The sequence below is a fragment of the Oncorhynchus keta genome, chromosome 26 (assembly GCF_023373465.1).
Source record: "Oncorhynchus keta strain PuntledgeMale-10-30-2019 chromosome 26, Oket_V2, whole genome shotgun sequence".
NCBI classification, from domain to species: domain Eukaryota; kingdom Metazoa; phylum Chordata; class Actinopteri; order Salmoniformes; family Salmonidae; genus Oncorhynchus; species Oncorhynchus keta.
This window is the reverse complement of record NC_068446.1, coordinates 41582989-41606063: the sequence shown is the minus strand read 5'-3', so window position 1 is coordinate 41606063 and position 23075 is coordinate 41582989. Positions and strand designations below refer to the sequence as shown.

The window sequence follows — 23075 nt, the reverse complement described above, 5'->3', positions numbered from 1 at the left end:
ACTGAGGTAGTAGATGACAAATTCATCGATTTGATGGATTTTCATATATTGGTGAAAAGGGAGGAAATTGTGTGCTTTCACAAAATAATAATAATAATAATAACAACACAGCATAAAACACTTTAAAATATAAATTGTTAAGGCTCTAATTCATTGAGATAATAGGCCTATGAGGTGTAAATAGCCTACCACTTCTATAGAAATAAATGCAGCATCAACTGCACATAAAAATGAACGAATAGACAATGCATTGACTATCTGGAAAAAAAATGTTTATGTTTTTGACCCCAATAAAACAAATATATGTGTTTTTTTTGCTAAAGGCCACTCACTTGGACTCTGTCAAGGATGTTTGTTTAATCTCATGTGGCATGAAGGATCATTTTATTGAGATCAGATGGACCAGACCATTTCATCGGGGTGCTGCCCGCACGTACTGAGGAGAGAATAGAGCCTGCACGGGGTATTCCTTACACATGTTCCAGGGCTACTTGCCCCTGGCTTCCAAATTCACCATATTCTGGGGTTTCTAAGGCAAATCTCTGATCGGGACATAGGCAATCATTTCAAAGGAGCTAAGAGCCTATCATCAGTCGATGCTGGTAAGTCGGACATCAGCCTATATTGTTTTGATTGGGAAGCTTAAACAGAAAGAGATCAGTAAGCATATTCAGTTTGCAACTCTATATCTGATATCCCTATTATAAAGATGTGGTCCGAATGGCACAGAGGAATCATGGCACACACCACCAGCCTATTTAGCCTATACCACTACACCAGCGTGATGCAGTCTCAATGAGAAATCATTCAAATCAAGGTCGATGTTAATTGTGCTTATAAGAACTTAACGGTTTGCCTGTCTGCGATTTACATGGCTATAGATCAATGTGACGAATCGGGATTTTCAGAGAATAGATGAGAAAACCATCCCTGCGTTTTACGAAAAACAAGGATAATATGCTGAGGGCAGTGAAAACCTGGATCCGATTGAAGAAATAGGTTGGAGATAGAACGAATGAGTGCGTTTCCCTGTCCTGTGCTCGAGGAACAGTTTTCTAACAACATTACCCCTGCAGTTGCGGCAAAAGTTTGGCGTGATCGTTTATCATCTGATTATCTGCAGTGTGCAAATTGAATAATCTCGCGTGAGATTGTATAAAATCCACACTAGCAACAGCATTTGCAACGTCATAATGATCAACAAAAAGTCCTACTACAAATAGCATCAGTCATCCGTACAGTTCAACACCACGGACAGGGACATTTAGATGTGTATGTTTGGCGGGTATTATTAAACACAGATGTGTAGTGACGCAGTTTTAGAAGAATAAACCATTTGATTTCGCTCACTTGGGGATTGCATGCGTTCCCGCACACCCTTATTTGGTCTAGCTGTGTAAATAGAACCAGTAAACTATATCCTAGACATAGGTTTGGCTTGTAAACCTGATATGCAATTCCAATTATAATTTGACCACGGGTTCATTGCTGTGTTATTCTAGGACTGAGTATAGTGTTGGGATAGGCCAGCCTGAGCCATGGCTCATGGGAAGAAACCAGGGAAGATCACCAGAATCCTGGGACCCAGCCCTTCATCGTGCCCAGGAGGATCCATAGAGAAGAAGCCAGGAACTATTAGGAGAATATTGGCCCCCAGCCCTCCGCCCAGCCCGGGTCCCACAGGATCCACAGAGGAGTCTAATGAAGGACCTCATGATGAAGGACCTCAGAAAGAAAGACCACAGAGTTTGAGGAGTAAGGACCCGCCATCCTGCCCTGACCCCCTATCCACAGGGGAGCCTACTGATGAAGAACCCTGGGGTCTGAGCAGCAAAGGCACAACTGAAAGACTACATGATGGAATTCGGAGTCTGAAGAGTGACGGCCCTCCTCAACACTCGCAGAGCACCAGCAATGAGGAGCTGGACAATAACAATGATGAGAGGACCCCTGGGCCTGCATCACCTGTCCCTGCTAGCCCAACTCAGGCCCGCCCAACCCAGGCCTACAGCAAAATGACCCAGGCCCAGAACTACCCTCGGCAGTCAGACGCCCAGGCCAAGAACTACCCTCGGCAGTCAGACGCCCAGGCCAAGAACTACCCTCGGCAGTCAGACGCCCAGGCCCAGCCCCGTCAGACCCAGCAGCATCTCAGAGAGAGTCCAACGAGCCCCAGCGCCAGGCCCACCTCTGACTCCCCATCCAGTCAGGAGAGACAGTCCAGGGCTGTTAAACCATCACCTGTCCTTACCAGTGCCAGTCCTTACCAGCCGTGTCTGATTAGTCCCTCCAGTTCACCTCTTCCTGTCCCCGCTAGAGCTAGTGTCTCCTCCAAGATCTCTCTGAACCTACCCGGTGACTCCACCACCCCTGACAGCTTGGAGGAGGAGGAGGACAGCTGCTCAGAGTACGACAATGTGGGTTCAGATGTGGAAGGTGTGGAGCAAGACATTGATCAGGTGCTGCAGGTGGAAGACCAGGGTATGGAGGTGAGGTACTACCCTGAGCAGCAGGATGGTATCTATGTGGAACACCAAGACGGAACCTACATGAAACACCAAGACGGAACCTACATGAAACTCCAAGACGGAACCTACATTAAACACCAAGATGGAACCTACATGAAACACCAAGACGGAACCTACATGAAACACCAAGACGGAACCTACATTAAACACCAAGACGGAACCTACGTGAAACACCAAGACGGAACCTACGTGAAACACCAAGACGGAACCTACATGAAACACCAAGACGGAACCTACGTTAAACACCAAGACGGAACCTACGTGAAACACCAAGACGGAACCTACGTGAAACACCAAGACGGAACCTACGTTAAACACCAAGACGGAACCTACGTTAAACACCAAGACGGAACCTACGTGAAACACCAAGACGGAACCTACGTGAAACACCAAGACGGAACCTACGTGAAACACCAAGACGGAACCTACGTGAAACACCAAGACGGAACCTACGTGAAACACCAAGACGGAACCTACGTGAAACACCAAGACGGAACCTACGTGAAACACCAAGACGGAACCTACGTGAAACACCAAGACGGAACCTACGTTAAACACCAAGACGGAACCTACGTGAAACACCAAGACGGAACCTACGTGAAACACCAAGACGGAACCTACGTGAAACACCAAGACGGAACCTACGTGAAACACCAAGACGGAACCTACGTGAAACTCCAAGACGGAACCTACGTAGAAGAATGTGAGGATGGACCCTATTGCCCCAAGGATGCCACCTATGTAGAAGGTGAGGATGGTACCTATGTGGAGGGTAGTGTGGAGGGGGACAGCCTGGAGGGGGACAGCCTGGAGGGGGACAACAGTACCACTGTACAATACAAACCCACAAGGCCACTGTACGGCCCTGAGTCTGAGGAGATGCAGGATAAAGATAGAAAACCCTGTAGCTCTTCTGAGAATTACCATCAGTTCAATGACAATCCACATCAGACACCCAAGGCTGGAGACAAGGAAGAAAAAGAGGAGGTGGAGGGGCAGGAGGAGGAGGTGGAGGGGCAGGAGGAGGAGGTGGAGGGGCAGGAGGAGGAGGTGGAGGGGCAGGAGGAGGAGGTGGAGGGGCAGGAGGAGGAGGTGCAGGAGGAGGAGGTGGAGGGGCAGGAGGAGGAGGTGGAGGGGCAGGAGGAGATGGAGAGGCAGGAGGTGGAGGGGCAGGAGGAGGAAGAGGAGGGGCAGGAGGAGGAGAATTTCCCAGATGAAACTGGTGAAACAGAGGAAGAGCGGGATGTGACCACGTACACAGAGGAGGAGTCTGAAGAGACAGAGGACAGAGAGCAGGAAAATAAAATCACTACCAGCCACCAGGAGAATGATGGGGAGAGAATGAGAGAGGGAGAGAGGAAGGGGGAGAGGATGATAGAGAGGGAGAGGGTGGGGGCGAGGATGAGAGAGAGGGTGGGGGAGAGGATGAGAGAGGGAGAGAGGGAGGGGGAGAGGATGAGAGAGAGGGCTGGGGAGAGGATGAGGGAGGGAGAGAGGATGAGAGAGGGAGAGAGGGAGGGGGAGAGGATGAGAGAGAGGGTGGGGGAGAGGATGAGAGATGGAGAGTGGGAGAGGATGAGAGAGGGAGAGAGGGAAGGGGAGAGGATGAGAGAGGGAGAGAGGGAGGGGGAGAGGATGAGAGAGGGAGAGGGGGAGAGGATGAGAGAGAGGGAGAGGGTGAGGGAGGGGGTGAGAGTGGGAGAGAGGGAGGAGGAGAGGATGAGAGCAGGAGAGAGGGAGGGGGGGAGGATGATGAGAGCAGGAGAAAGGGAGGGGGAGAGGGTAAGGGGGAGAGAGGGAGAGAGGGAGGGGGTGAGAGAGGGAGAGAGAATGAGAAAGGGAGAGAGGGGTGACAGGGAAGATGGTAAGGTCTACTCTTTGAGAAACTGTGACACCCCTGAGGACAGAACGATCTCAGTGTGTGTCTCAGAGTCCCCACAAAGGGCCCCCTATAGGGGAAGTGGAGGGGGAAGGGATTGGATTTGTGATGCCCCTCAAAGGGCCCATAAGGAGGTGAAGAGGCAGGGGAGGGGAGGAGGACGAGGTGGGAGGAGCGAGAGGGGAGGAGGAAGGAGTGGGAGGGAAGGAGGAAGGGTCGGGAGGGAGACTGACAGGGAGGAAGACACCGGACAGATAGTATCTGAGATTAAGGTATGTATGAGCAGTAGCAGCAGCTCAGAGACACAGGACTGCAGAGAGGCTGCTATCAGGCCCAGACCACCAAGGCCAAGGCCCAGGCCTAGATCCGGGCCCAGTTCCAGCACCCCACAACCTCACCAGACACAATCCCACACCCAGACCCGTCCAAAACAGGCCTACCAGACCCACACCTACCTGACAGAGTGCCATACCGGACCAACAAAAGCCCACCCAGCACAGAACCATCACCTAGAGGCTCAGAGCGACGCCCGACAGAGCCAGCAGACTAAGACACAGGACTGCAGAGACGGTGCCATCAGTTCTATACCTAGATCTGACTTCATCACACCACACCCTCACCCTCCTCAAACCCCGGCCCAAACGCAGCACAGCCAGGCCCAGCAGACACACACCCAGCCTCCCCAGATCTGCCCAAAACAGGCCCATCCGGCAAAGACTCACACCCACCCGACACAGGCCCAGACCCAGGCCCGACAAGTCATGCCGACACAGGCCCAAAACCACAAGAGACAAGCACCCACCCATCCGACACAGGCCCAGACACTGCAGCACCACAGAGAAGGTTCCACCAGGCCCACCTTTGACTGCCCTCCCACTCACCAGACCCAGATCCAGCAGACTCAGCATCGCAGAGAGAGTCTCACCACTGAGCCTACACACAGCCAGGAGAGCCAGGCCCAGACCCAGCAGTCAGAGGACCAGACCCAAGCCTGGCAAATTCAGGATCGGAGAGGGAGTCCCATCACTTCTGACCCCCCTCCCGCCCACCAGACCCAGGCCCAGAACCATCCTCAGCAGCAAGAGGCCTGGCAGACCATGCAACACCATAGAGAGAGCCTTACCAGCCCCAGGCCCGACTCTGACTCCCCACCCAGTAAAGCCCAAAATGACCAGTTTCAGTCCCAGCAGCACTACAGAGAGAGTCTCCCCAGGTCCCGGCCCACTTCTGCCTCCCCTCCCAGCCACAAGACCCAAATACAGGACCACACTCCCCACACCCGACAGACACCGCAGCATCGCAGAGAGAGCACCACCAGTCCCAGGCCCCCCTCTGACTCCCCTCCCCTCCAGGAGAGCCACCAGGCCCACATCCAGGCCCACTCTTTTCAGACTGAGAGCCAGGGCAGACAGACCCAGCACTATTGCAGAGAGAACACCACCAGCCCAAGGCCTACTTCTAACTCCACTCCTAGCCTGGAGAGCCATCCACGGGCTGTCAATGTATCACCAGCTTCACATCAGAACACAGAGCCACAGAGGGAGTCCCCAGAGGAGAGACAGACAAGGACACAGACACAGGTAACCGCCTGATGTTGCCAACTCAACAGGGTTTGTTTTATGTTATTAGTTTACTTGACAGGGACCATGTACAACAAACATTGCACCAGATTTGACCTACATGGCTAAGTCTCATCTGCAGTCTGGTCATGTTTATGTTTGTTCCAGTTGTTAGTAAGATCTCCCCTCTGTCTATTCCAGTTGTTAGTAAGATCTCCCCTCTGTCTGTTCCAGATGTTAATAAGATCTCCCCTCTGTCTATTCCAGTTGTTAGTAAGATCTCCCCTCTGTCTATTCCAGTTGTTAGTAAGATCTCCCCTCTGTCTATTCCAGATGTTAATAAGATCTCCCCTCTGTCTGTTCCAGATGTTAATAAGATCTCCCCTCTGTCTATTCCAGATGTTAGTAAGATCTCCCCTCTGTCTATTCCAGATGTTAATAAGATCTCCCCTCTGTCTATTCCAGATGTTAGTAAGATCTCCCCTCTGTCTATTCCAGATGTTAATAAGATCTCCCCTCTGTCTATTCCAGTTGTTAGTAAGATCTCCCCTCTGTCTATTCCAGTTGTTAGTAAGATCTCCCCTCTGTCTATTCCAGTTGTTAGTAAGATCTCCTCTCTGTCTATTCCAGTTGTTAGTAAGATCTCCCCTCTGTCTGTTCCAGATGCCTCACAATGTCCCAGAGCAGCAGCCTGGCAGGCCCCAGTGCCCAGAGCCCCGTGCCCTACAGAAGGACAGCAACAACACACCTCAGCCTGAACCAACACAGAACAACGCCTCGTTCCCCAGCTTTGTGGATGGTAAATGTAATTTCTCTGTATAGTTCATTGATTCCATACCTGAGTAACGGACATGTGATTGGTTTCTGGTGTGTACCTTGACGTTGCTGTACTGATGCAACCATATTGCCCAGCAATGGGACAATAACGACCTTCTGAAACTAACTCTGAATGTTAATTTGAATCTGACTCTGAATGTGAATCTGAATGTGAGTCTGACTCTAAATGTGAATCTGACTCTGATTGTGAGTCTGACTCTGAATGTTAATCTGAATTTGACTCTGAATGTGAATGTGAGTCTGACTCTAAATGTGAATCTGGCTCTGAATGTGAATATGAATGTGAATCTGACTCCGAATGGTAATCTGAATCTGCCTCTGAGTGTGAATCTGACTGTGAATGTGAATGTGACTCTGACTGAATGTGAATCTGACTGACTCTGAATGTGAATCTGACTGACTCTGAATGTGAATCTGACTCTGAATGTGAGTCTGACTCTGAATGTTAATCTGAATTTGACTCTGAATGTGAATGTGAGTCTGACTCTGAATGTGAATCTGACTGTGAATGTGAATGTGACTGTGAATCTGACTGTGAATGTGAATGTGACTCTGAATCTGACTGTGAATCTGACTCTCAATATGAATCTCACTCTGAATCTGGCAATGAATGTGAATCTGACTCTCAATGTGAATGTGACTCTGACTGAATGTGAATCTGACTGACTCTGAATGTGAATCTGACTCTGAATGTGAGTCTGACTCTGAATATGAGTCTGACTCTGAATGTTAATATGAATCTGATTCTGAATCTGAATGTTAGTCTGACTCTGACTCTGAATCTGACTTTGAATGTGAATCTGATTTTGAATGTGAATCTGACTCAATCTGACTCTGAATGTTAATCTGAATCTGACTCTGAATGTGAGTCTGACTTTGAACGTGAATCTGAATGTGAGTCTGACTCTGAATGTGAATCTGACTCTGAATGTGAATCTGACTTTGAATGTGAATCTGAATGTGAGTCTGACTCTGAACGTGAATCTGACTTTGAATGTGAATCTGAATGTGAGTCTGACTCTGAACGTGAATCTGACTCTGAATGTGAATCTGACTTTGAATGTGAATCTGAATGTGAGTCTGACTCTGAATGTGAATCTGACTCTGAATGTGAGTCTGACTCTGAATGTGAATCTGACTCTGAATGTGAATCTGACTCTGAATGTGAATCTGAATGTGAGTCTGACTCTAAATGTGAATCTGACTCTGATTGTGAGTCTGACTCTGAATGTTAATCTGAATTTGACTCTGAATGTGAATGTGAGTCTGACTCTGAATGTGAATCTGACTGTGAATGTGAATGTGACTGTGAATCTGACTGTGAATGTGAATGTGACTCTGAATCTGACTGTGAATCTGACTCTCAATATGAATCTCACTCTGAATGTGAATCTGATTTTGAATGTGAATCTGAATGTGAGTCTGACTCTGAATGTGAATCTGACTCTGAATGTGAATCTGACTTTGAATGTGAATCTGAATGTGAGTCTGACTCTGAACGTGAATCTGACTCTGAATGTGAGTCTGACTCTGAACGTGAATCTGACTCTGAATGTGAATCTGAACGTGAATCTGACTCTGAATGTGAATCTGAATGTGAGTCTGACTCTGAATGTGAATCTGACTTTGAATGTGAATCTGACTCTGAATGTGAATGTGAGTCTGACTCTGAATGTGAGTCTGACTCTGAATGTGAACCTGACTTTGAATGTGAATCTGAATGTGAGTCTGACTGAATGTGAATCTGACTCTGAATGTGAATCTGACTCTGAATGTGAATCTGACTTTGAATGTGAATCTGACTCTGACTCTGATTCTAAATGTGAATCTGACTCTGAACCTGACTCTGACTTTGAATCTCATGCCCAGTCCCAGGTCCGTGTGAGCCGGAGGACCTGATCGATGGGATCATCTTTGCTGCTAACTACCTTGGTTCCACACAGCTGCTGTCTGACAAGAATCCATCTAAAGGAACACGCATGGCCCAGGCGCAGGAGGCTGTCAGCCAGGTCAAGGTATTCTATTTTTTTGCCTGCCTAATATTCTGATCGAACAATGAATGTCAACTGAACTGAATATGCATTCTTCCTAACCACAATAAGGATTTTTGCCTTTGAAAAACCTCACATTTGGAGTACACTTTTTCAGCCACATGGTGGAGCGCTCTCATTCCTTTTTACCATGTTTTGTGTGTCTACCACTTATGACAGGATTTCCCAACTGGTGCAGATTAAATGTGCCCCCCCCCCCCACAGAGTTTTCTCAAATTATTATTATGATAAAATATATATATATATTCATTGTTGGACATTAAAAAAACATTTTTTTTAAAAGGCAGGAAATTAGATCCAAGTGATTTTTATTTTGTAAATCTGTTCCCAAGTATTCCCACGTATAATAGAGAGACACGTGATCGTATACAATAATAGTAAGCAAGGTTTGAAATGATTATGTTTTAGTCAAAATATTATATCTGTTTGGGATTCTTGCGGTCGATTTGCAGTCTACAAATGATTTGCAATTGTGTTCCGGCACCCCGAACATCCGCTCAAGAGAAAAATGTAAAAATTATCCTGCGGCTGAATCTAGTTGACGATCCCTTATCTATGATGATCTGCTGCCCACAGAGCCAAGATGAAGACTCTCAGATGGTGACAGAAGTTGACCTCTTCATCTCCACCAAAGCAGTCAAAGTGCTGAATGCTGACACGCAGGTGTGTAACTACAGTATTGAGCTATGTGTCTAGGGAAAACACTGCTGACACGCAGGTGTGTAACTACAGTATTGAGCTGTGTGTAACTACAGTATTGAGCTGTGTGTAACTACAGTATTGAGCTGTGTGTCTAGGGAAAACACTGCTGACACGCAGGTGTGTAACTACAGTATTGAGCTGTGTGTAACTACAGTATTGAGCTGTGTGTCTAGGGAAAACACTGCTGACACGCAGGTGTGTAACTACAGTATTGAGCTGTGTGTCTAGGGAAAACACTGCTGACACGCAGGTGTGTAACTACAGTATTGAGCTGTGTGTCTAGGGAAAACACTGCTGACACGCAGGTGTGTAACTACAGTATTGAGCTGTGTGTCTAGGGAAAACACTGCTGACACGCAGGTGTGTAACTACAGTATTGAGCTGTGTGTAACTACAGTATTGAGCTGTGTGTAACTACAGTATTGAGCTGTGTGTCTAGGGAAAACACTGCTGACACGCAGGTGTGTAACTACAGTATTGAGCTGTGTGTAACTACAGTATTGAGCTGTGTGTAACTACAGTATTGAGCTGTGTGTAACTACAGTATTGAGCTGTGTGTAACTACAGTATTGAGCTGTGTGTCTAGGGAAAACACTGCTGACACGCAGGTGTGTAACTACAGTATTGAGCTGTGTGTAACTACAGTATTGAGCTGTGTGTAACTACAGTATTGAGCTGTGTGTCACTACAGTATTGAGCTGTGTGTCACTACAGTATTGAGCTGTGTGTCACTACAGTATTGAGCTGTGTGTAACCACAGTATTGAGCTGTGTGTAACTACAGTATTGAGCTGTGTGTAACTACAGTATTGAGCTGTGTGTAACTACAGTATTGAGCTGTGTGTCTAGGGGAAACACTCACCTCTGTGTTAGCTTTGCATCTGCCGTCAGGTTGTGGTTTCAATTCAGGAAGTCGACTGAAATTTCAGTTTCAATTCTTATTCTCCTTATTGAAAACGGACATCTACTATCGTAAAAGTCCTATGTCTTGCTCTTCTAGCTTTAGGGGCATCCTGTGGACATGTTGTTGAGGACCGTTTACTCCACACAGTACCAAGTTATTACCATAGCAGCTATATATATTATTTACCCCCCCAGGAGATGCTGATGGACAGTTATTACCACAGCAGCTATACATATTATTTACCCCCCCAGGAGATGCTGATGGACAGTTATTACCATAGCAGCTATACATATTATTTACCCCCCAGGAGATGCTGATGGACAGTTATTACCATAGCAGCTATATATATTATTTACCCCCAGGAGATGCTGATGGACAGTTATTACCACAGCAGCTATACATATTATTTACCCCCAGGAGATGCTGATGGACAGTTATTACCACAGCAGCTATATATATTATTTACCCCCAGGAGATGCTGATGGACAGTTATTACCATAGCAGCTATATATATTATTTACCCCCCAGGAGATGCTGATGGACAGTTATTACCACAGCAGCTATACATATTATTTACCCCCCAGGAGATGCTGATGGACAGTTATTACCACAGCAGCTATATATATTATTTACCCCCAGGAGATGCTGATGGACAGTTATTACCACAGCAGCTATACATATTATTTACCCCCAGGAGATGCTGATGGACAGTTATTACCACAGCAGCTATATATATTATTTACCCCCAGGAGATGCTGATGGACAGTTATTACCACAGCAGCTATATATATTATTTACCCCCCCAGGAGATGCTGATGGACAGTTATTACCACAGCAGCTATACATATTATTTACCCCCAGGAGATGCTGATGGACAGTTATTACCACAGCAGCTATATATATTATTTACCCCCCCAGGATGCTGATGGACAGTTATTACCACAGCAGCTATATATATTATTTACCCCCCAGGAGATGCTGATGGACAGTTATTACCACAGCAGCTATATATATTATTTACCCCCCAGGAGATGCTGATGGACAGTTATTACCACAGCAGCTATATATATTATTTACCCCCCAGGAGATATTGATGGACAGTTATTACCACAGCAGCTATATATATTATTTACCCCCAGGAGATGCTGATGGACAGTTATTACCACAGCAGCTATATATATTATTTACCCCCCACCAGGAGATGCTGATGGACAGTTATTACCACAGCAGCTATATATATTATTTACCCCCTCCAGGAGATGCTGATGGACAGTTATTACCACAGCAGCTATATATATTATTTACCCCCAGGAGATGCTGATGGACAGTTATTACCACAGCAGCTATATATATTATTTACCCCCCACCAGGAGATGCTGATGGACAGTTATTACCACAGCAGCTATATATATTATTTACCCCCCCTCCAGGAGATGCTGATGGACAGTTATTACCACAGCAGCTGATGGACTGTTATTACCACAGCAGCTATTATTTATTTACCCCCAGGAGACGCTGATGGACAGTTATTACCACAGCAGCTATATATATTATTTACCCCCAGGAGATGCTGATGGACAGTTATTACCACAGCAGCTATATATATTATTTACCCCCCAGGAGACGCTGATGGACAGTTATTACCACAGCAGCTATATATATTATTTACCCCCAGGAGATGCTGATGGACAGTTATTACCACAGCAGCTATATATATTATTTACCCCCAGGAGATGCTGATGGACAGTTATTACCACAGCAGCTATATATATTATTTACCCCCAGGAGATGCTGATGGACAGTTATTACCACAGCAGCTATATATATTATTTACCCCCAGGAGATGCTGATGGACAGTTATTACCACAGCAGCTATATATATTATTTACCCCCAGGAGATGCTGATGGACAGTTATTACCACAGCAGCTATATATATTATTTACCCCCCAGGAGACGCTGATGGACAGTTATTACCACAGCAGCTATATATATTATTTACCCCCAGGAGACGCTGATGGACAGTTATTACCACAGCAGCTATATATTATTCACCCCCAGGAGATGCTGATGGACAGTTATTACCACAGCAGCTATATATTATTAACCCCCAGGAGATGCTGATGGACAGTTATTACCACAGCAGCTATATATATTATTAACCCCAGGAGATGCTGATGGACAGTTATTACCACAGCAGCTATATATATTATTTACCCCCCCAGGAGATGCTGATGGACAGTTATTACCACAGCAGCTATATATATTATTAACCCCCAGGAGATGCTGATGGACAGTTATTACCACAGCAGCTATATATATTATTTACCCCCAGTAGATGCTGATGGACAGTTATTACCAGCAGCAGCTATATATTATTTACCCCAGGAGACGCTGATGGACAGTTATTACCACAGCAGCTATATATATTATTAACCCCCCAGTAGATGCTGATGGACAGTTATTACCACAGCAGCTATATATATTATTTACCCCCCAGGAGATGCTGATGGACAGTTATTACCACAGCAGCTATATATATTATTTACCCCCCACCAGGAGATGCTGATGGACAGTTATTACCACAGCAGCTATATATATTATTTACCCCTCCAGGAGATGCTGATGGACAGTTATTACCACAGCAGCTATATATATTATTTACCCCCAGGAGATGCTGATGGACAGTTATTACCACAGCAGCTATATATATTATTTACCCCCCCGGAGACGCTGATGGACAGTTATTACCACAGCAGCTATATATATTATTTACCCCCAGGAGATGCTGATGGACAGTTATTACCACAGCAGCTATATATATTATTTACCCCCAGGAGATGCTGATGGACAGTTATTACCACAGCAGCTATATATATTATTTACCCCCAGGAGATGCTGATGGACAGTTATTACCACAGCAGCTATATATATTATTTACCCCCAGGAGATGCTGATGGACAGTTATTACCACAGCAGCTATATATATTATTTACCCCAGGAGATGCTGATGGACAGTTATTACCACAGCAGCTATATATATTATTTACCCCCAGGAGATGCTGATGGACAGTTATTACCACAGCAGCTATATATATTATTTACCCCCCAGGAGATGCTGATGGACAGTTATTACCACAGCAGCTATATATATTATTTACCCCCCCAGGAGACGCTGATGGTCAGTTATTACCACAGCAGCTATATATATTATTTACCCCCAGGAGACGCTGATGGACAGTTATTACCACAGCAGCTATATATATTATTTACCCCCAGGAGATGCTGATGGACAGTTATTACCACAGCAGCTATATATATTATTAACCCCCAGGAGATGCTGATGGACAGTTATTACCACAGCAGCTATATATTATTAACCCCCAGGAGATGCTGATGGACAGTTATTACCACAGCAGCTATATATTATTTACCCCCCCAGGAGATGCTGATGGACAGTTATTACCACAGCAGCTATATATATTATTTACCCCCAGTAGATGCTGATGGACAGTTATTACCACAGCAGCTATATATATTATTTACCCCCCAGGAGATGCTGATGGACAGTTATTACCACAGCAGCTATATATATTATTTACCCCCCAGGAGACGCTGATGGACAGTTATTACCACAGCAGCTATATATATTATTAACCCCCAGGAGATGCTGATGGACAGTTATTACCACAGCAGCTATATATATTATTAACCCCCCAGGAGATGCTGATGGACAGTTATTACCACAGCAGCTATATATATTATTTACCCCCAGGAGATGCTGATGGACAGTTATTACCACAGCAGCTATATATATTATTTACCCCCCTAGGAGATGCTGATGGACAGTTATTACCACAGCAGCTATATATATTATTTACCCCCAGGAGACGCTGATGGACAGTTATTACCACAGCAGCTATATATATTATTTACCCCCCAGGAGATGCTGATGGACAGTTATTACCACAGCAGCTATATATATTATTTACCCCCCAGGAGATGCTGATGGACTGTTATTACCACAGCAGCTATATATATTATTTACCCCCAGGAGACGCTGATGGACAGTTATTACCACAGCAGCTATATATATTATTTACCCCCAGGAGATGCTGATGGACAGTTATTACCACAGCAGCTATATATATTATTTACCCCCAGGAGATGCTGATGGACAGTTATTACCACAGCAGCTATATATATTATTTACCCCCCAGGAGATGCTGATGGACAGTTATTACCACAGCAGCTATATATATTATTTACCCCCAGGAGATGCTGATGGACAGTTATTACCACAGCAGCTATATATATTATTTACCCCCAGGAGATGCTGATGGACAGTTATTACCACAGCAGCTATATATATTATTTACCCCCAGGAGATGCTGATGGACAGTTATTACCACAGCAGCTATATATATTATTTACCCCCAGGAGATGCTGATGGACAGTTATTACCACAGCAGCTATATATATTATTTACCCCCCAGGAGATGCTGATGGACAGTTATTACCACAGCAGCTATATATATTATTTACCCCCCAGGAGATGCTGATGGACAGTTATTACCACAGCAGCTATATATATTATTCACCCCCAGGAGATGCTGATGGACAGTTATTACCACAGCAGCTATATATTATTAACCCCCCAGGAGATGCTGATGGACAGTTATTACCACAGCAGCTATATATATTATTAACCCCCAGGAGATGCTGATGGACAGTTATTACCACAGCAGCTATATATATTATTTACCCCCAGGAGATGCTGATGGACAGTTATTACCACAGCAGCTATTATTATCCCAGGAGATGCTGATGGACAGTTATTACCACCAGGAGATGCTGATGGACAGTTATTACCACAGCAGCTATATATATTATTTACCCCCCAGGAGATGCTGATGGACAGTTATTACCACAGCAGCTATATATATTATTTACCCCCAGGAGATGCTGATGGACAGTTATTACCACAGCAGCTATATATATTATTTACCCCCAGGAGATGCTGATGGACAGTTATTACCACAGCAGCTATATATATTATTTACCCCCAGGAGATGCTGATGGACAGTTATTACCACAGCAGCTATATATATTATTTACCCCCCCCAGGAGATGCTGATGGACAGTTATTACCACAGCAGCTATATATATTATTTACCCCCCAGGAGATGCTGATGGACAGTTATTACCACAGCAGCTATATATATTATTTACCCCCCAGGAGATGCTGATGGACAGTTATTACCACAGCAGCTATATATTATTTACCCCCAGGAGATGCTGATGGACAGTTATTACCACAGCAGCTATATATTTATGCTGATGAACAGTTATTAGCCCCCAGGAGATGCTGATGGACAGTTATTACCACAGCAGCTATATATATTATTTACCCCCCAGGAGATGCTGATGGACAGTTATTACCACAGCAGCTATATATATTATTTACCCCCAGGAGATGCTGATGGACAGTTATTACCACAGCAGCTATATATATTATTTACCCCCAGGAGATGCTGATGGACAGTTATTACCACAGCAGCTATATATATTATTTACCCCCAGGAGATGCTGATGGACAGTTATTACCACAGCAGCTATATATATTATTTACCCCCAGGAGATGCTGATGGACAGTTATTACCACAGCAGCTATATATATTATTTACCCCCAGGAGATGCTGATGGACAGTTATTACCACAGCAGCTATATATATTATTTACCCCCAGGAGATGCTGATGGACAGTTATTACCACAGCAGCTATATATATTATTACCCCCCCCAGGAGATGCTGATGGACAGTTATTACCACAGCAGCTATATATATTATTTTACCCCCAGGAGATGCTGATGGACAGTTATTACCACAGCAGCTATATATATTATTAACCCCCCAGGAGATGCTGATGGACAGTTATTACCACAGCAGCTATATATATTATTAACCCCCAGGAGATGCTGATGGACAGTTATTACCACAGCAGCTATATATATTATTTACCCCCCAGGAGATGCTGATGGACAGTTATTACCACAGCAGCTATATATATTATTTACCCCCAGGAGATGCTGATGGACAGTTATTACCACAGCAGCTATATATATATATATTATTACCCCCAGGAGATGCTGATGGACAGTTATTACCACAGCAGCTATATATTATTTACCCCCAGGAGATGCTGATGGACAGTTATTACCACAGCAGCTATATATATTATTAACCCCCCAGGAGATGCTGATGGACAGTTATTACCACAGCAGCTATATATATTATTAACCCCCAGGAGATGCTGATGGACAGTTATTACCACAGCAGCTATATATATTATTTACCCCCCAGGAGATGCTGATGGACAGTTATTACCACAGCAGCTATATATATTATTTACCCCCAGGAGATGCTGATGGACAGTTATTACCACAGCAGCTATATATATTATTTACCCCCCCCAGGAGATGCTGATGGACAGTTATTACCACAGCAGCTATATATATTATTTACCCCCAGGAGATGCTGATGGACAGTTATTACCACAGCAGCTATATATATTATTTACCCCCCCAGGAGATGCTGATGGACAGTTATTACCACAGCAGCTATATATATTATTTACCCCCAGGAGATGCTGATGGACAGTTATTACCACAGCAGCTATATATATTATTTACCCCCCAGGAGATGCTGATGGACAGTTATTACCACAGCAGCTATATATATTATTTACCCCCCAGGAGATGCTGATGGACAGTTATTACCACAGCAGCTATATATATTATTTACCCCCCAGGAGATGCTGATGGACAGTTATTACCACAGCAGCTATATATATTATTTACCCCCCAGGAGATGCTGATGGACAGTTATTACCACAGCAGCTATATATATTATTTACCCCCAGAGATGCTGATGGACAGTTATTACCACAGCAGCTATATATATCAGGAGATGCTATTTACCCCCAGGAGATGCTGATGGACAGTTATTACCACAGCAGCTATATATATTATTTACCCCCAGGAGATGCTGATGGACAGTTATTACCACAGCAGCTATATATATTATTTACCCCCAGGAGATGCTGATGGACAGTTATTACCACAGCAGCTATATATATTATTTACCCCCAGGAGATGCTGATGGACAGTTATTACCACAGCAGCTATATATATTATTTACCCCCAGGAGATGCTGATGGACAGTTATTACCACAGCAGCTATATATATTATTTACCCCCCAGGAGATGCTGATGGACAGTTATTACCACAGCAGCTATATATTATTTACCCCCAGGAGATGCTGATGGACAGTTATTACCACAGCAGCTATATATATTATTTACCCCCCCCAGGAGATGCTGATGGACAGTTATTACCACAGCAGCTATATATATTATTTACCCCCAGGAGATGCTGATGGACAGTTATTACCACAGCAGCTATATATATTATTTACCCCCAGGAGATGCTGATGGACAGTTATTACCACAGCAGCTATATATATTATTTACCCCCCAGGAGATGCTGATGGACAGTTATTACCACAGCAGCTATATATATTATTTACCCCCCAGGAGATGCTGATGGACAGTTATTACCACAGCAGCTATATATATTATTTACCCCCAGGAGATGCTGATGGACAGTTATTACCACAGCAGCTATATATATTATTTACCCCCCAGGAGATGCTGATGGACAGTTATTACCACAGCAGCTATATATTATTTACCCCCCCAGGAGATGCTGATGGACAGTTATTACCACAGCAGCTATATATATTATTTACCCCCAGGAGATGCTGATGGACCCCCAGGAGATGCCGATGGACAGTTATTACCACAGCAGCTATATATATTATATACCCCCCAGGAGACGCTGATGGACAGTTATTACCACAGCAGCTATATATATTATTTACCCCCCAGGAGATGCTGATGGACAGTTATTACCACAGCAGCTATATATATTATTTACCCCCCAGGAGATGCTGATGGACAGTTATTACCACAGCAGCTATACATATTATTAACCCCCCCAGGAGATGCTGATGGACAGTTATTACCACAGCAGCTATATATATTACTTACCCCCAGGAGATGCTGATGGACAGTTATTACCACAGCAGCTATATATATTATTTACCCCCCCCCAGGAGATGCTGATGGACAGTTATTACCACAGCAGCTATATATATTATTTACCCCCCCAGGAGACGCTGATGGACAGTGCGTTGCGTTCCATATCCTACATCGCAGACATCGGGAGCATCGTGGTTCTGATGGCCCGTACCCGTATGGCAGGAACATCCTCACAGGACTGTAGTGAAGCTGATCTCTCCTCCTCAGAGGGACAGAGACACTACAGAATGATCTGCTATGTCTTTGAGTCAGAAGACGTAAGTACTGGGCTGGCAGCCTTAAAATACGATTCTGTTCTGTTCTATTTTGTTCTATTCTGTTCTGTTCTGTTCTATTCTGTTCTATTCTATTCTGTTATATTCTATTATGTTATATTCTTATCCTGTTCTGTTTTATTCTGTTTCATTCTGTTCTATTCTATTCTGTTCTATTCTGTTCTGTTCTATTCTTATTCTGTTCTGTTCTATTCTATTCTGTTCTGTTTTATTCTGTTCTGTTCTGTTCTATTCTGTTATATTCTATTATGTTATATTCTTATTATGTTCTGTTTCATTCTGTTCTATTCTGTTCTATTCTGTTCTGTTTCATTCTGTTCTATTCTGTTCTGTTCTGTTCTATTCTGTTATATTCTATTATGTTATATTCTTATTATGTTCTGTTTTATTCTTTTCTATTCTGTTCTGTTTCTTTCTGTTCTGTTCTATTCTGTTCTATTCTTATTCTGTTCTGTTTTATTCTGTTTCATTCTGTTCTATTCTGTTCTATTCTGTTCTGATTCATTCTGTCCTATTCTGTTTCATTCTGTTCTGTTTTATTCTGTTCTGTTTTATTCTGTTTTATTCTGTTCTGTTCTGTTTCATTCTGTTTCATTCTGTTCTATTCTATTCTATTCTGTTCTGTTTTATTCTGTTTCATTCTGTTCTATTCTGTTCCATTCTGTTTCATTCTGTTCTATTCTTATTCTGTTCTGTTCTATTCTATTCTGTTATATTATATTATGTTATATTCTTATTATGTTCTGTTTTATTCTATTCTATTCTGTTTCATTCTGTTCTATTCTGTTCTATTCTGTTCTGTTCTATTCTTATTCTGTTCTGTTTTATTCTGTTTCATTCTGTTCTATTCTGTTCTGTTCTGTTCTATTCTTATTCTGTTCTGTTTTATTCTGTTTCATTCTGTTCTATTCTGTTCTATTCTGTTCTATTCTGTTCTATTCTGTTCTATTCTGTTCTATTCTGTTCTATTCTGTTCTGTTCTATTCTTATTCTGTTCTGTTCTATTCTTATTCTGTTCTGTTTTATTCTGTTTCATTCTGTTCTATTCTGTTCTATTCTGTTCTATTCTTATTCTGTTTTATTCTGTTTTATTCTATTCTATTCTGTTTCATTCTGTTCTATTCTGTTCTATTCTTATTCTGTTCTGTTCTATTCTATTCTGTTATATTATATTATGTTATATTCTTATTATGTTCTGTTTTATTCTATTCTATTCTGTTTCATTCTGTTCTGTTCTATTCTGTTATATTATATTATGTTATATTCTTATTATGTTCTGTTTTATTCTATTCTATTCTGTTTCATTCTGTTCTGTTCTATTCTGTTCTATTCTTATTATGTTCTGTTTTATTCTGTTCTGTTCTATTCTTATTCTGTTCTGTTTTATTCTGTTTCATTCTGTTCTATTCTGTTCTGTTTCATTCTGTTCTATTCTGTTCTGTTCTATTCTGATATATTCTATTATGTTCTATTCTGTTATATTCTACTCTGTTTTATTCTGTTTCAGTCTGTTTTATTCTGTTTCATTCTGTTCTATTCTGTTCTATTCTGTTCTGTTCTGTTCTATTCTTATTCTGTTCTGTTTTATTCTGTTCTATTCTGTTCTATTCTGTTCTGTTCTATTCTGTTATATTCTATTATGTTCTATTTTGTTATATTCTACTCTGTTTTATTCTGTTTCAGTCTGTTCTATTCTGTTCTGTTCTATTCTTATTCTGTTTTATTCTGTTCTGTTTCATTCTGTTATGTTATATTCTATTCTGTTCTGTTCTGTTTTATTATTTTCTATTATGTTCTATTCTGTTATATTCTACTCTGTTTTATTCTGTTTTATTCTGTTTCGGTCTGTTCTATTCTGTTCTGTTCTATTCTTATTCTGTTTTATTCTGTTCTGTTTCATTCTGTTCTGTTCTGTTATATTCTATTCTGTTCTGTTCTGTTCTATTCTTATTCTGTTTTATTCTGTTCTGTTTCATTCTGTTCTGTTCTGTTATATTCTATTCTGTTCTGTTCTGTTTTATTCTGTTCTATTCTGTTCTATTCTGTTCTGTTCTATTCTGTTTTATTCTGTTTTATTCTGTTCTGTTCTATTCTGTTCTGTTCTGTTTTATTCTGTTCTGTTCTGTTCTGTTTTATTCTGTTCTGTTCTGTTCTGTTCTGTTCTGTTTTATTCTGTTATATTCTATTCTGTTCTGTTTTATTCTGTTCTGTTCTGTTTTATTCTGTTTTGTTCTGTTTTATTCTGTTCTATTCTGTTTTATTCAGTTCTATTCTGTTCTATTCTGCTCTGTTTTATTCTGTTTTATTCTGTTTTATTCTGTTTTATTCTGTTTTATTCAGTTCTATTCTGTTCTATTCTGTTCTGTTTTATTCTGTTTTATTCTGTTTTATTCTGTTTTATTCAGTTCTATTCTGTTCTATTCTGTTCTGTTTTATTCTGTTTTATTCTGTTTTATTCTGTTTTATTCTGTTCTATTCTCTTTTATTCTGTTCTGTTCTGTTATATTCTATTCTGTTATATTCTGTTCTGTTCTGTTTTATTCTGTTTTATTCTGTTCTATTCTGTTATATTCTGTTCTGTTCTGTTTTATTCTATTCTGTTCTGTTCTGTTTTATTCTATTCTGTTATATTCTGTTCTGTTCTGTTTTATTCTGTTTTATTCTGTTCTGTTCTGTTATATTCTGTTCTGTTTTATTCTATTCTGTTCTGTTCTGTTTTATTATATTCTGTTATATTCTGTTCTGTTCTGTGTTATTCTGTTTTATTCTGTTCTATTCTCCCACTCTTGAACTTTGAGTACTGTTGAATGTTATTGATATATCGGGGCAATGGTTTTGTTATTTGAGATTCTCTGGGACAGTCTTTGCGAAGGTCAAATCAAATGTTAATGTAAAAAACACATGGTTATCAGATGTTAATGGTCACATACACATGGTTAGTAGATGTTAATGGTCACATACACATGGTTATCAGATGTTAATGGTCACATACACATGGTCAGCAGATGTTAATGATCACATACACATGGTTAGCAGATGTTAATGGTCACATACACATGGTTAGCAGATGTTAATGGTCACATACACATGGTTATCAGATGTTAATGGTCACATACACATGGTTAGCAGATGTTATTGGTCACATACACATGGTCAGCAGATGTTAATGGTCACATACACATGGTTAGCAGATGTTAATGGTCACATACACATGGTTATCAGATGTTATTGGTCACATACACATGGTTATCAGATGTTATTGGTCACATACACATGGTTATCAGATGTTAATGGTCACATACACATGGTTAGCAGATGTTAATGGTCACATACACATGGTTAGTAGATGTTAATGGTCACATACACATGGTTATCAGATGTTAATGGTCACATACACATGGTTATCAGATGTTAATGGTCACATACACATGGTTATCAGATGTTAATGGTCACATACACATGGTTAGTAGATGTTAATGGTCACATACACATGGTTAGTAGATGTTAATGGTCACATACACATGGTTATCAGATGTTAATGGTCACATACACATGGTTATCAGATGTTAATGGTCACATACACATGGTTAGTAGATGTTAATGGTCACATACACATGGTTATCAGATGTTAATGGTCACATACACATGGTTAGTAGATGTTAATGGTCACATACACATGGTTATCAGATGTTAATGGTCACATACACATGGTTAGCAGATGTTAATGGTCACATACACATGGTTAGTAGATGTTAATGGTCACATACACATGGTTATCAGATGTTAATGGTCACATACACATGGTTATCAGATGTTAATGGTCACATACACATGGTTATCAGATGTTAATGGTCACATACACATGGTTAGCAGATGTTAATGGTCACATACACATGGTTATCAGATGTTAATGGTCACATACACATGGTTAGCAGATGTTAATGGTCACATACACATGGTTAGCAGATGTTAATGGTCACATACACATGGTTAGCAGATGTTAATGGTCACATACACATGGTCATCAGATGTTAATGGTCACATACACATGGTTAGCAGATGTTAATGGTCACATACACATGGTTAGCAGATGTTAATGGTCACATACACATGGTTAGCAGATGTTAATGGTCACATACACATGGTTAGCAGATGTTAATGGTCACATACACATGGTCAGC

The 23075-nt window shown here is 42.2% G+C and overlaps 2 protein-coding genes across 10 annotated transcripts in view; both read left to right on the top strand.

The window, feature by feature from the left end:
* Positions 1-277: 277 nt before the first annotated feature.
* LOC127912209 (uncharacterized) lies at positions 278-3802 on the top strand. The gene is made up of 3 exons (XM_052481120.1): positions 278-602; positions 1503-3523; positions 3790-3802. Exons 2-3 carry the CDS (start codon positions 1539-1541, stop codon positions 3800-3802), a joined length of 1998 nt encoding a protein of 665 aa, XP_052337080.1. The 5' UTR covers positions 278-602; positions 1503-1538.
* A 526-nt stretch (positions 3803-4328) lies between these two features.
* The window catches only part of LOC118373235 (amyloid-beta A4 precursor protein-binding family A member 1-like), a 33197-nt gene continuing 14450 nt past the window's right edge, over positions 4329-23075 (top strand). For 8 of the 9 annotated variants that reach the window (XM_052480888.1, XM_052480885.1, XM_052480883.1 and 5 more), the window contains exons 1-5: positions 4330-5987; positions 6630-6765; positions 8673-8818; positions 9431-9517; positions 18691-18876. In XM_052480888.1, the coding sequence (XP_052336848.1) occupies positions 4359-5987; positions 6630-6765; positions 8673-8818; positions 9431-9517; positions 18691-18876 (2184 nt within the window). In that variant the 5' untranslated portion in view covers positions 4330-4358. Of the gene's footprint in view, positions 5988-6629; positions 6766-8672; positions 8819-9430; positions 9518-18690; positions 18877-23075 lie in introns of all 9 variants that reach the window. The other variant, XM_052480889.1, reaches the window with a different exon arrangement.